General features: G+C 36.7%; 1 protein-coding gene across 6 annotated transcripts in view; it reads right to left on the bottom strand.

The window, feature by feature from the left end:
• The window catches only part of NRG4 (neuregulin 4), a 95,693-nt gene that overhangs the window by 56,882 nt on the left and 25,164 nt on the right, over positions 1 to 13,647 (bottom strand). For 2 of the 6 annotated variants that reach the window (XR_004265215.1, XM_032267314.1), the window contains exons 3-4: positions 3,628 to 3,693; positions 1,635 to 1,728 (exon numbers count right to left, since the gene is read on the bottom strand). Coding sequence is in view for 3 of the 6 variants with exons in the window: in XM_032267314.1 (XP_032123205.1) it covers positions 1,635 to 1,728; positions 3,628 to 3,637 (104 nt within the window). In the remaining 3 variants the exon portion in view is untranslated. Of the gene's footprint in view, positions 1 to 1,634; positions 1,729 to 3,627; positions 3,694 to 4,862; positions 5,006 to 13,647 lie in introns of those variants that run through there. The other 4 variants (XR_004265216.1, XR_004265217.1, XM_032267317.1 and 1 more) reach the window with 4 other exon arrangements.

Below are 13,647 nucleotides of genomic sequence, written 5' to 3'. Positions count from 1 at the left end.
CCAGAAATAGACCTGTACACATACGATCAACTGATTTTTGACAAAGCAGCAAAGGCAATTCAGTGGAGAAAGGATAGTCTTTATACCCATGTAGCCGTCATCAAGATCAGGACACAAAATTTTAGTATTTTTTAATTATTAAATGTACTTCTTCTGATAAGCATTTTTGTTTTATTTTATACATGCTATATGCCATATCACCTTAGAAAGAATTCAGAATGAATATGTTATAAAGTTAAGTGAAACTTGGGAGTTTTATTCAAAGGCCATTTCTTTCTTCTTCCCAGCAATATGACTTTTGGCATGTCACCTAATTTCTCATTATCTCTTTTTATTTTCTTTCCTTTTTTTCTTTTTAAACTATTTTCTAAGGTCTTCCCTGCCTCCTTTCTCTAAGGTGTTTGCGAGAATGAAGTGCTGAGTAGAGTCAGCAACAAAATTTGAGGGGACTATCTATGGAAATGTTCTATGTCTAGATGTGATGGTGGTGGTGACTTCACAGCTACAAACATTTGTCAAAATTAATCTATGTGTACTTTAAATGAATGCAGTTTATTATACATAAATTATATCCCAGTAAATAGATCAAAAAACCAAAAAAGGATACTATTGAGCCACATCATGAGTGTTAAGTAATTGTTAATTTGTTCCTCCATCCCCTTCCCTTTTCATACTCACCAGAGAAGAAAAATACCCGGGGGCACTATTCCCCATACGAAAAGCCCTAAAAAATTCCTGAGATAATTATGAGGTTATTTCTCTCTGCCTCCTCTCCTCCATACTACAACCCAATAACTTTAACTTTTCCTATGAATTTTCCTTTTCTATCCTTTTTATGCAGCCAGATCTTGATTCTAGATTCTGTACTATGCTATAGATCTAGATTCTATACTTCTCATTTCAGTTGAAGAACGAAAAAGAGTAATTCACATGCATTACAAAATACCTTGAGATCATCAGGTGTTAGTGCCACAGTATATGGCAGTACTATGATGTTAACTCATACACTGAAAGAGGCTTATTATATACACTTAAATCCTGTTCAACCAAACTCATAGGAAGCTGGCTACAGAAGTACTATTTTGAAGTTTTTTGTTGGTCCCTATACACCCACAGTGAGTTATATTATTTTAAAACAATAGTGGCTAAGACACCCTTCGTTTTTATTGGCTAGCACCATTAGAAAAACTTAACTCTTCTTTTGCTTTTAATATATAAAGTGTAAGTTTTGGTACCAACTCAGTTATCATGTGTTTATGTTTTATAAACTCAAAATAAAGTATCTCATATTGGATTTTTTGGATTAGTGAATTCCCTAGCTGTTTTGCCAATATTAAGCATAGGCTGCCTTCCTTAAATTGCTAAAATCAGAGTTCAGTAAAAGAAATTATTTTTTAAAAAAATATATCTAGGCCAGAAACTACTGTTACCAATTTTCAAAACAAACACCTTGACTAGTGAGATTTTTATGTGCTATTTTGTTTTGTTTTAAAAGGATAATTTTACCTAAATATGAAGAATATGTCTCACAGTTTTTCATCTTACATTTTTTGTTTACTCTTTACCACTTCTGAAAGAAGTTAGTAGATAATAAAAAATCAAGTTAACATCTCCCCCAAGTCCATTTCACTCACCTACAAAATGGGCTGGGAATAGTAGGTATCACATAACAAATCCCCCCATTCAGGCAAAATGACTTGTGACTGGGACCACAGGGCTCTTCGTGATCTAAAGCACATATATATATATATAAAAAACAGAGAAAAGCAAATTAAAGTTTTCCTAATGCAACCAGGAATAGAAATCACTATCTTAAACTGAAGCAGCAATTCTGAAAATCAGAATGAAGAATTTTTTTCTCATAATGAAAGACTTAATCCTATTCCTTATTTGACAGACTTCTGGGACTTCTAAGTCTTTGAGAAAAAAATTATGTTCTAAAAATATGGCCATTAGCTATAATGGATTTAGACACTATATAACAGAAATAAGGAATATATTTATTAGTTAGACTAAAAGGAAGTGATTAGGATCTTAGAACAAAGAGGGCATTTCTCACTTGCTACAGAGATATGGCAGTATTACCTAGAGTTCCCCTGTCGAGAATTTAGATTCTTATTTTTCCTATTAGGTCTCAAATACATTAATATCTGAAACTATGGCTGGTAAAGGATTTTGATAATTAACTTTTTGTTTCCAAAATTAACTTTAAATGTTCCTATATGACAATCTAAATGTCAGAAACCAAAAATAATCTTATAAGATTTTAGGTAACAGCTACTAAATATAAAGATATACCTAAAGTTACAAAGAAAAACTAAAAACATAAGTCATAGCTTGATATACAGCCGAATCTTTCAGAATATTAAGAAAATAAACCTCCACTTCTCTCTTATTCTCTCTCCTTCCTCTTTCTTCAGCCCCAACGTCTTTATCTTTGACCCTTCCTTTATCTTTATCTCTCTGCCTTCTCTTTCTCCCTTGGTACTTCTCCTTCCTTGCAGCCTCACACCCCTAAGACCTTTTATAAAAAATCCCTGGCTACATTGTATCGAAAAAATTAGACAGAATAACAGAAGGATTCATTGAGTCATTATACTAGTAATTTATGATTAGAAGAGAAAATTGCTGAATATTTTATCTTTCAGCTTTAAAGGGGAAATTATATTGCGTTACAATTGTACATTGTTAGTTTCTGATTGTTTCTGTCTAGGAAATGACCCAGAATCATCTAACGGGAGGAAGAAAATGGCATTACTCCATTGGGACTCCAATTTGGCATTAAAACTAGTATATTAATTTAAAAAATCATCTAGCATTTATGTGCCACTAAAATATCAATACTTGCTAAGATATAATGGCTATGAGTCAGATATCTCCACAATCAGAATTTCAAATTTTAAAACTTTTGTTCTACTTTAGAATTGAGAAAATCGTGTTTCAGCATCACATTATAAGAGTATAAAAATGTAAAGAGGAAATCAGAACTACAGAGAACTGGTAAAATAGAAAGTAAAATCAACCAAAATGAATTTTTAGATTTTTTTCTTTTTTACATAATGCCATGCTTCTCTCTAAAGAAACAACTTTCAACAAGGTTATAAAAATTTTCCAGAATAATTTGGCTAAAAAATAATATTTACACTACATTACATTAGATTACATCAGCATCATGGGAGTCATCATATATGATTTTCCACTGAGGGTGGAATGTAACTTTATTGCACTAAAATTAATGTCCTTGTTTTAATCACATTATAATCAGACATATCTCAACATCTGGTGTTTATTTTATCAGCAAAGAAAACTAACCTGAATCACTGTTTCTGAACCTACTTTTATTCTGACTTCTATTTCCTTATTATTTGAGTTGACTTCAGGTATAGAATAAGCTAGAATTCATCAGGTAGTAAAACCAATAAAATATATAAACCTAAATAAAAGAGTTTTATGTCATAAAGGAAGGTCTCTAAAAACCAAATATTTCATATTTGAAATATTTCATATTCACATCTCTTCCAATGATGTTGGAAGAGAATAATACAGCCTTGTGTTAATACACATTTTTGGTTGTTGTTCTATTGCTGTTGACACATTGAAAAAATATATAAATATATAAGAAATTACCTGTTGGCATCTTAATTTTTAAATAGTTTCATTCTTGGTCAAGAGATTAGGGTTAAAAAACAGCACCTAAAAAATTCAGGGAAAATTGTCTTCTTTTAAGGGCATTATAAAATGTCAAATATTCTAATAGCAATATTTTTAAATGTTGAAAAGATATATAGTAGGGACAAATTTTAGTTACAGCATTTTTAGATACCTACTACAGTACATATCAAAAAATATAAACAAGTAAAATTAAAAGATCTATATTAAATAATATAAGTGTACTTAATATAAATCATTGCCTAAATAATATAATTTAATCTTAAACATCTCTCTGCAAAAAAGTCTAATAAGGCTTATTTTTAGTAAACATTATTAATGTAGTAGAGTGCTATATGGAATTTTACATGAAAGATATGAGACAGTAAATAAAACTGAATGAACTGAACTGACTTTTTGCTTTTTCACAAAGCTTATTTACAATCTGACTCTTAAGCAGAATCAATAACTTCCACTTTTTCAATTTATTGAAAATGGCCAAAATGTACCATAGAAAAATCTTTAATTGCATTTCAAGTTTTTGCACTTCTATAGAACCTTTAAAACTTTTACAAAACCACTTTTAAGTTTACCATAGATTGCACATTACGTTTACCTATCTGTGCAAACCTTTCTTTTAAAAAATGTCCACGGCTGATAGGGGCAGCAAACCACCATTATATGCATTTACCTATGTAACAAACCTGCATGTCCTGCACATGTATTCCAGAACTTAAAATAAATTAAAAAAAAAAAAAAAGAAAGAAAATATTAACCACACACACACACACACACACACACACACAAAATATCTGGCATCTGGCAAAGCAGTGTAGCTAATAAGACATAATTATATATGAAGTTTCCTGTTATAACAGAAACAAAGGAATTAAAACATATATTTGAAGAGGTGAAGCATTTATACTTACAGTATGATTATAAGCTTTCAATTCTGTTCTGTGAAGAACAATTACTCCTGACCTAAACAGAAAGACTAACAGAAATCTCAATCTGCTAACACAGTTGTAATATCAAGGTCTCTCTCAAAGCCAGTTGCTCTTAGACAAGCAGAGAGGCAGAGAGAGCAAGCGAGCAACGGATCAAGAGAGAGCACACACAAGCGAGAACAGGCAGGACGGAGAACATTAAATCTATCTGATTTTTAAAAATCACTGGCTCATACTGTTCCTTTTTTCCAAACAAATAGGACTTACCCTCAATAAAAACTTACATTCACACAAAAAATAAATTTTGTTGGACATGCAGTGTTTCAAAAGTTTTTGAATATTGCAGATAATGGGAGCTGTGACTTGCATTTTATAACATGTCAAAAATCTGATTTATATGGCTGCAGTGTACAGTGTCGGTGAGGTCACGCCAGACCAAGGTGTGAACGGAGGTCAGGCACTGGCCAAGGGAAACGCCCCTTCAGTTTACGTGTTCAGAGTTGCAGATGGAGCAGAATTTTATTTAGAAAAGGAGTTGTACTAAGCTGCACTTCCAAATCACTGTCCAAGTTTTAAAGGTAAAAAACAAACCACATTCTTTAGACTCCTTACTTATCTTTGCTTGTCTGAATAATTCAGGACATTGTGTAAGTTTGGGAGAAAGAAAGTTTGAATGTGGAGCTAATGGATAAGTGTTTCACAATTAAAAAAAATATTTTATAGACTATTTTTGAAAAATATTTTCAATAACTTCCACTTTTTCAATTTATTGAAAATGGCCAAATTTTAAAAAATCTTTTAAAATTTGTGTTTTATGAGGTTTGTGTTTCCTTACAAGCCAGATAAAATTCATATAAATAATGTCCTAAAGAACTTATACAGCTAAAAGAAGGTAATAGCTATAATAGAACTTATAACACCAAGTTCAATTTGAAATGAATAAAGCAATTAAACTTGACTAATACTGATAACAATGTAATGCCTGAATACTACAGCAAAGTTGTTAAATATACACTAAGGAAAGTTTACTTTTAAAAATCATAAACAATTTTAAAATATTAACTTAAACTGTAATTTTGTTTAAATGAAGTAGAGTTCTTCATCATATAGTTACCTAAAGTATGTCAAACATTTAGACAGTTATCTTTCCTAAAATGACAATTCAGACATTGCTACTTGATTGATGTAAAACCCAAACTAATATATTTGTTTTGTTGTTTTAAGGACATATTAAAATAAACTCATAATCAAATTCTCTAAAAACAATCTGTTATTACATTTTATCTCCCACATTTAAAGGCAGTTTTTACATAAATATAACCATTATACAGACATATCTCATTTTACGCATTTTATTGCACTTTGCAGATATGGTTTTTACAAATTAAAGGCTTGTGATAACCCTGTGTCTCTCGGCGCCATTTTCCAACAGCGTGTGCTTACTTCATGTCTCTGTGTCATGTTTTAGAAATCCGTGTAATATTTCAAACTTTTTCATTATTGTTATAGCTGTTATGGTGATCTGTGATCAGTGATCTTTGTGTTACTATTGTAATTGTTTTAGGACACCATGAACCATGACCACATAAGATAGAGAGCTTAATCAATAAATCTGCATATTTCGAATGCCCCATTGACCAGCCATTCCCCATCTCCCCTGGCCTATTTCCTGAGACACAAGGATATTGAAATTAGCCCCATTGATAACTCTATAATGGCCCCTAAGTGTTCAAGTAAAAGGGAGAATTGCATGTTTCTCATTTTAAATCAAAAGCTAGAAATGATTAAGCTTAGTGAGGAAGGCATGTTAAGACAGGTTTCTTGCACTATTAAAGGAAATTAAAAGTATTATTCCAGTGAACACACAAATGACAAAATGCAACTTCTGATTGCTGTTATGGAGAAAGTTTTAGTGGTCTGGACAGAAGGTCAAACCAGCCGCCACTTCCTCTAAGCCAGGGACATCCGATCTTTTGACCTTCCTGGGCCGTACTGGAAAAATAATCTTGGGCCACACATAAAATACATGAACACTAACAATAGCTGATGAGAAAAAAAATCTCAAAAACATCTCATAACGTTTTAAGAAATTTATAAATTTGTGTTGTACGGCATTTAAAGGCATCCTGGGCTGCATGTGGCCCATGGGCCAGGGTTGGACAAGCTTTCTGTAAGCCAAAGCCTAATCCAGAGCAAGTTCCTAACTCTTATAAATCCTATGAAGGTCAAGAGAGGTAAAGAAGATGCAAAAGAAAAGTCTGAAGCTAGCAGAGATTGGTTCACAAGGTTTAAGGAAAGAAGCCATCTCCATAATATAAAAGTGCAAGGTAAAGCAATAGGTGCTAATGTAGAAGCTGCAGCAAGTTATCCAGAAAAAGCTATCTAAGATCATGGATGAAGATGGTTACACTAAACAACAGATTTTCACTGTAGACAAAACAGCCTTCTAGTAGAAGAAGATACCATCTTGGACTTTTATAAAGAGAAGTCAATGTCTGGCTTCTAAGCTTCAAAGGACAGGTTGACTTCTTTAGATGGGCTAATATAGCTTTGAATTTAAGCTGAAGCCAACGCTCATCCACCATTCTGAAAATCCTAGGGCTTTAAGGATTATGCTAAATCAAGGTGGGGTGCAGTAGTGCACACCTGTAATCCCAGCACTTTAGGAGGCTGAGGCAGGTGGATCATGAGTTGAAGAGATCGAGATCATCCTGGCCAACATGGTGAAACCCCGTCTCTACTAAAAATACAAAAATTAGCTGGGCGTGGTGGTATACACCTGTAGTCCCAGCTGCTCTGGAGGCTGAGGCCAGGGGAATCACTTGAACCCAGGAAGCAGAGGTTGCAGTGAGCCAAGGTTGTGCCACTGCACTCCAGCCAAGGCCACAGAGCAAGACTCTGTCTCAAAAAATAATAATAATTATTATTATGCTAAAACTGCTCTGCCTGTGCTGTATAAACAGAACAATGAAGCCTGGATAACAGCACATCTGTTTACAGCATGGTTTACTAAATATTTTAGGTCCATTGTTGAGGCAAGACCCTCCCTAAAAAAAAATTACAACTCACTGAGGGCTCAGACGTTTGTCAGCATTTCTTAACAATATTTTTAAATTAAGGTATAAACATCTTTTTTTAGACATCATGCTATTGCATACCTACTAGACTACAGTATAATATAAACATATGTTTTATATGTATTGAGAAACCAAAAAATTTGTGTGACTCACTTTATTGTGATATTTGCTTTATTGCAGTAGTCTGAAACCAAAACCCGTATTTCAGAGGTGTGCCTGTATACACACACACACACATGCACCATTTTTAGCTTATGGTGTTTGAATTTCAAAATGATGGTTTTATGAGAAAAATCAGTATCTTTTATCATTTTATTTGAACCTTGAAGCTATGATGCTATCTACTAATATGAAAATGACTACTGAATTGTATGTGGGAGATAATCTGTGACTTCATCCATGACATTCGAGATGTATTTATTAAGAGACATATTGTGGCCCGGGCGCAGTGTGGGCGCAGTGGCTCATACCTGTAATCCCAGCACTTTGGGGGGTCGAGGTGGGCAGATCACAAGGTCAGGAGTTTGAGACCAGCCTGGCCAATATGGTGAAACCCTGTCTCCACTAAAAATTCAAAAATTAGCTGGGCGTGGCGGCGCATGCCTGTAGTCCCAGTTACTCGGGAGGCTGAGGCAGGAGAATCACTTGAACCCGGAAGCAGAGGTTGTAGTGAGCAGAGATTGCGCCACTGCACTACAGCCTGGACGACAAAGTGAGACTGTCTCAAAAAAAAAAAAAAAAAAGAGAGACATATTGTGATGATTTTGTATTATACTTTGCACCATGCAAATAAGGAACCTTTAGGGCCATATGATTCTAAGGTAGAAAATCTATAGATTTTCAAGCTAACTTTTCACTCTAAATCAGTGGTCCCAACCTTTTCAGCACCAGGGACCGGCACTTTTGTGCAACTTTAGGTCATCAGGTATTAGATGCCTATAAAGAGCATGCAATCTAGATTCCTCACATGTGCAGTTCATAACAGGGTCCACGCTTTATGAGAATCTAACACACCACCGCTGATCTGACAGGAGGTGGAGCACAGGCAGTAATGCTCGCTTGCCCGGTGCTCGCCTCCTGCTGCGTGGCCTGGTTTCTAATAGGCCATGGTCTGGTACTGGTCTGCGGCCTGGGTGTTGGGGACCCCTACTCTAAATGACGGCCTTGATCTTTAAAAACTATCTTTTCATCCGCCTATCAATAAATGTGTACTAAGTGGCCTACTAGCCTTTAAAAAAAATGACAGTCTTTTGCCGGATGAGGAATGCCAGATACATAAACAAGTACAAAAATGTTTTAGGCTAATTAATATAAAGCATATTTTGACTTATAAAAATGACGGTTTCACATGATTAAACCCAATATCCTCACAGACACATATGTATGTCACTATATTTACACACACACACACACACACACACACACACACACACACACACATACATATATATATACAAAACGTTTAACTGTTATGGAGAATCAGAAAAAGATTCCAAGAGGTAGCATGAATAAGAGTTTATAAAGGGAGATGAATGAACATTTCAGACAGAGGTAACAGCATGTCCAAAGGTGTAAAAGAAGGTCTAATGTATTCAAATAACTGCAGGTAGATCACAAGCCAGGAAATGTGCAGAGTGTGTGTGTGTGTGCGTGTGTGTGTGTGTGTGTGTGTGTGTGTATAGTGTGTATGTTTGTAGGAGGGTGGGATGGTGGGGAAATGAATGGCAAGAATAGATAGTATAAAACATGCTGGATCCAGATTGTAGACTTCATCTTAAAGGCAATGGGAAGCTCTGAAGGCTTTTAAGCAAAGGAGTGACACGATTACATCAACATTTTAGAAAATTCGTTCTGACAGCAGTGTGGAAAACAAATTGGAATCTGCTGAGAAAATGGTATCAGAGAAAGCAGTTTGGAGGCTATTTTAATAATAGTGAAGAAATAAAGCATAGGAATTAGGACAAAGACAGAGATAATTAAAGACATACTTAGGAGGTACACTCACAGTATAACTGAGCAGGATAAGAAAAAAATCAAGAACAACTTTCAAATGTTGCTAAAATTAAACAAGTAAAGGAATAGCTATTGCAGAAATGTATATTAAAACCACAATGAGGGGATGTCAGCAAGTGCTCACTAGAGATACCTGGCACCCATACTACCCCCCCACCACACACACAAGAAAGGACCAATATAATGAATAAAGAGCTCAGATTTTACTGGAGTGTTGACCAGAGAATGCTGGAGTGCAGTAGGGGAGTGGGGAGGTGCGTATAGTGACGAGAAGCAATGGAGAGACACCTAGCCCCTGTGGCACTGTCTACCATGCCTGGATCAGATTGGTTTGGAGACTGGAAAGATTTTCCCTTTCAGGGAAATGTAAGCAGAAGAATCTCATCAGCTCCTCTTGCCCCTGCAATGCCCACAGTCCTTGCTATGGTGAATCCCACAGTCCTCTCATGCCCTGAGTCCAGTTTGGAGAGCTGCTGGGAATTTACACAACTATACTGCTCCAGAACGGGAGCACAAGGTGTGCACTCCCTAACACCCACCTATCCTGTGAGCCATGCTGCTGCAGCACAGTGCCATCTTAAAATTAGAGCCACCTTTGGAATGTGCCCTTCTGTGGGACCAGTAGCCACTGCACCTCTCCAGACTGGGGTTTCATCTTCATTCCACCCAGCCCACCCAGATGGCTGATGCCATAACCCCAGCTGTGCAGAGCCTGGGTCCAGGATGGGTTGCAAATCTGGTCGTACACAGCAGGAACACCAATTGCCACTGCCTGTACTTCCAGCTGGAGGAATAGTCCTGCCCAGGGTAAACCCACTGCTGAGCCAGCTAAACTGCTGCACACCCTCTCCTAAGCTAAGCAAGAAAGGACCCTGGGCTACTAAGCAGCTGAAAAGCAATCCCTTGGGCTGTTCTCCAAACACATAGAGCAGCTACAAACCTAGGACCTGAGAAATAGCCCTGCAGCACCCACCCCTTCTGCTGAGACACCTCTGCCTGCCCAAAGGCCCCATGCCTGCAATCAGAGCCTGAGAAACAGCCTCATGGGCTACTCCTAGCACACATGTCCCCAGGCCTCCAAGCTGCCAATATGTAAGTCTTGGACCTGAGAAACAGCCCTGCAGGCTTCCCCTGGCTAGCATGACCCCAGGCTCACTGCGTAGCTGTATGTCCACATCCTAGGCCTGAGGAACAGCCCTGGGGACTGCCCCTGGCAGACACACTCCCAGACTGAGTGGCTGTGTCCCCAAGTCCTGGCCACCTCTACCAGACATGCACCCAGGCCAGCCAAGAAGCCATGTAGCCATTTCCTAGAATAGAGAAACAATCCCAGGGGCAAACTTGAACAGACACATACCCAGGACAGCTTAGAAGCCATGCATCTGCCTCCCAGGCAGAAGAAACAGCCCGGCGGATACCCCTGACCGACATGCCCTCAGGCCAGCTGAGCAGCTGTGCGCCCATGTCTCAGGTCTAAGAAATAGCCTTGTGAGCCATCCCTGGCAGGTATAACCCCAGACTGGCTGAGTAACCAGGTGCCTGTGCCACCAGCCAGGGTAACAACACCAAGGCCCCAACCACAGCAAGACTTCAATTTGGCTGACTCACTGTGTCACACTTGTACCCTTGACATGAGAAAAAGCTTCACTCCCAGCAAAGCCACTGCCAAACTCTCTCATCTCAGATTCCTGAGACAGTCATAAATGTTACTAGTGCAGACTACAGTTGAAGAAACTACATGGAGACTATATACTCCATGTTCATCTAGACCCAAAACCAATGCACCCTACCAAACTGACACCCCAAGACCCATCTGTATTGAAGTCTACTTCAGAAGATTGGAGGGGGAAATTGCTCCACCAAATGCATAGAAATTAACATAGGGACACAAACATGAAAAAGCAGGCAAACATGACACCTTCAGAAAAACACAATAATTCTCCAGTAAGATTCCAATCATAAGGAAATATATAAAATATCAGAAAAAGAATTCAAAATAGCAATTTTAAGGAAACTCATTGAGATATAAGAGAATATGGATAGACAACACAATGAAATTTTTAAAATTCACTATTTAGATGAGAAATTCAATAAAGACATAGATATTATGAAAAAGAACCAAACAGAAATCCTAAAGCTGAAGGATTCAATTATGAAATAAAAAATACAATTGAGGCCAGGCACAATGGCTTACTCCTGTAATCCCAGGACTTTTAGGAGCCTGAGGCGAGTAGATTACTTGAGGTCAAAGGTTCAAGACCAGCCTGGCCAAAGCAGTGAAACCCTGTCTGCACTAAAAAATACAAAAATTAGCTGGGCATGGTGGTGGGTGTCTGTAATCCCAGCTACTTGGAAGGCAGAGGCAGGAAAATTGCTTGAATCTGGGAGGTGGTGATTGCAGTAAGCTGAGATCATACCATTGCACTCTAGCCTGGGTGACAGAGTAAGACTCTGTCTCAAAAATTAAAAAAAATAAGAAATACAATTGAGAGCATCAGTAAACACAACAGACCAGCCAGAAGAATTTCTGAATGAGAAGACAGGTCTTTTGAAGTAACACAGGCAAGACCCCCCCACACACACACACAAAGAGGTCTCCAAGATGTATGGGACATCTTTAAGTGAACAAATATTTGCATTATCGGCATTCCAGAAGAAGAAAAGAAGGGTAAAAAAACTAGCATTTCATTAAATATGCAGAAAACATATTTAAAGAAATAATAGCTGAAGACTTCACAAGTCTTGGGAGAGACAGATATCCAAATCCAGAAAGTTCAAATAATCCCATATAGATTCAACCTAAACAAGTCTTCTTCAATGCACATTATAGTCAAATTATCAAAAGTCAAAGACAAGAAAGAATTCTAAAACTGCAAGAGAAAAGAACTAAGTTACATATAAGGGAATTCCCAGTTTGAGTGGATTTCTCAGCAAAAACCTTACAGGCCAGGATAAAATAGGATATAATCAAAGTAATGAAAAAAAAAAAAAAGGTCAGCAAAGAGTATTATACCCAGCAAAGATATCCTTCAGGAATAAAGGAGAAATAAAATCTTTGCTTTCAGCCAAAAACTAAGGTAATTCATCACCACTAGACTGGCTATGTAAGAAATGCTCAAGGGAATCTTACATATGGAAGGGAAAAGACAATTACCACCATTATAAAAACATGAAACTATTAAACTCACTGGTAGAACTGATATACAAAGGAGAAAGAAAAAGGATTCAAACCATTTCATTATAGAAAACCAACCAACTACAAAAATAAATAAGAGAGAAAAAAACAAAGGATACACCAAATAACCAGAAAACAAACATAAAAAAGGAAGGAGGTCCTCATCAATAATAACCTTGCATGCCAATGGATTAAGTACCCCATTTAAAAGATATAGATTGGCCGAAGGGTTAAAAAATAAAAACAAGAACCAACTATATACTGCCTATAAGAAACTCACCTTACACATAAAGACTCACATAGACTCAAAGTGAAGGGATGGAAAAAAACTTTCCACAAACAAAAACCAAAAACAAGCAGGAATATCTAAATTAGACAAAACAGACTTCAAGCCAAAAGCTGTACAAAGAGAAAAAGAGACATTATATAAGCATCAATGGATCCATTCAGCAAGTGAATGTAACAGTCATTAATACGTAAACGCACCCAGCACCAGAGCACCCATATATATATAAAGCAATATTATTAGATTTAAAGGGAGAGACGACTTCAAGACAATAATAATTGGGGACTTCAATACCCACTCTCAGCATCGGACAGATCATCTAGCCAGAAAATCAACAAAAACACACTGGATTTAAACTGCACCATAGACTAAAAGGACATAATTTTCAGTGTTCCAGCCAACAACTGATTTTTTTTTTATCAGTACATGGAACATTCTCCAAAACTGACCATATATTAGGACATAAAACAAGTCTTCATTTTTTTAAAAAATTGAAATATC

Source organism: Sapajus apella, unplaced genomic scaffold, assembly GCF_009761245.1.
Source record: "Sapajus apella isolate SASKATOON/1434 unplaced genomic scaffold, GSC_monkey_1.0 scaffold168, whole genome shotgun sequence".
NCBI classification, from domain to species: domain Eukaryota; kingdom Metazoa; phylum Chordata; class Mammalia; order Primates; family Cebidae; genus Sapajus; species Sapajus apella.
The sequence above is the reverse complement of the archived record's forward strand: the minus strand, read 5'-3'. Positions and strand labels throughout refer to the sequence as shown.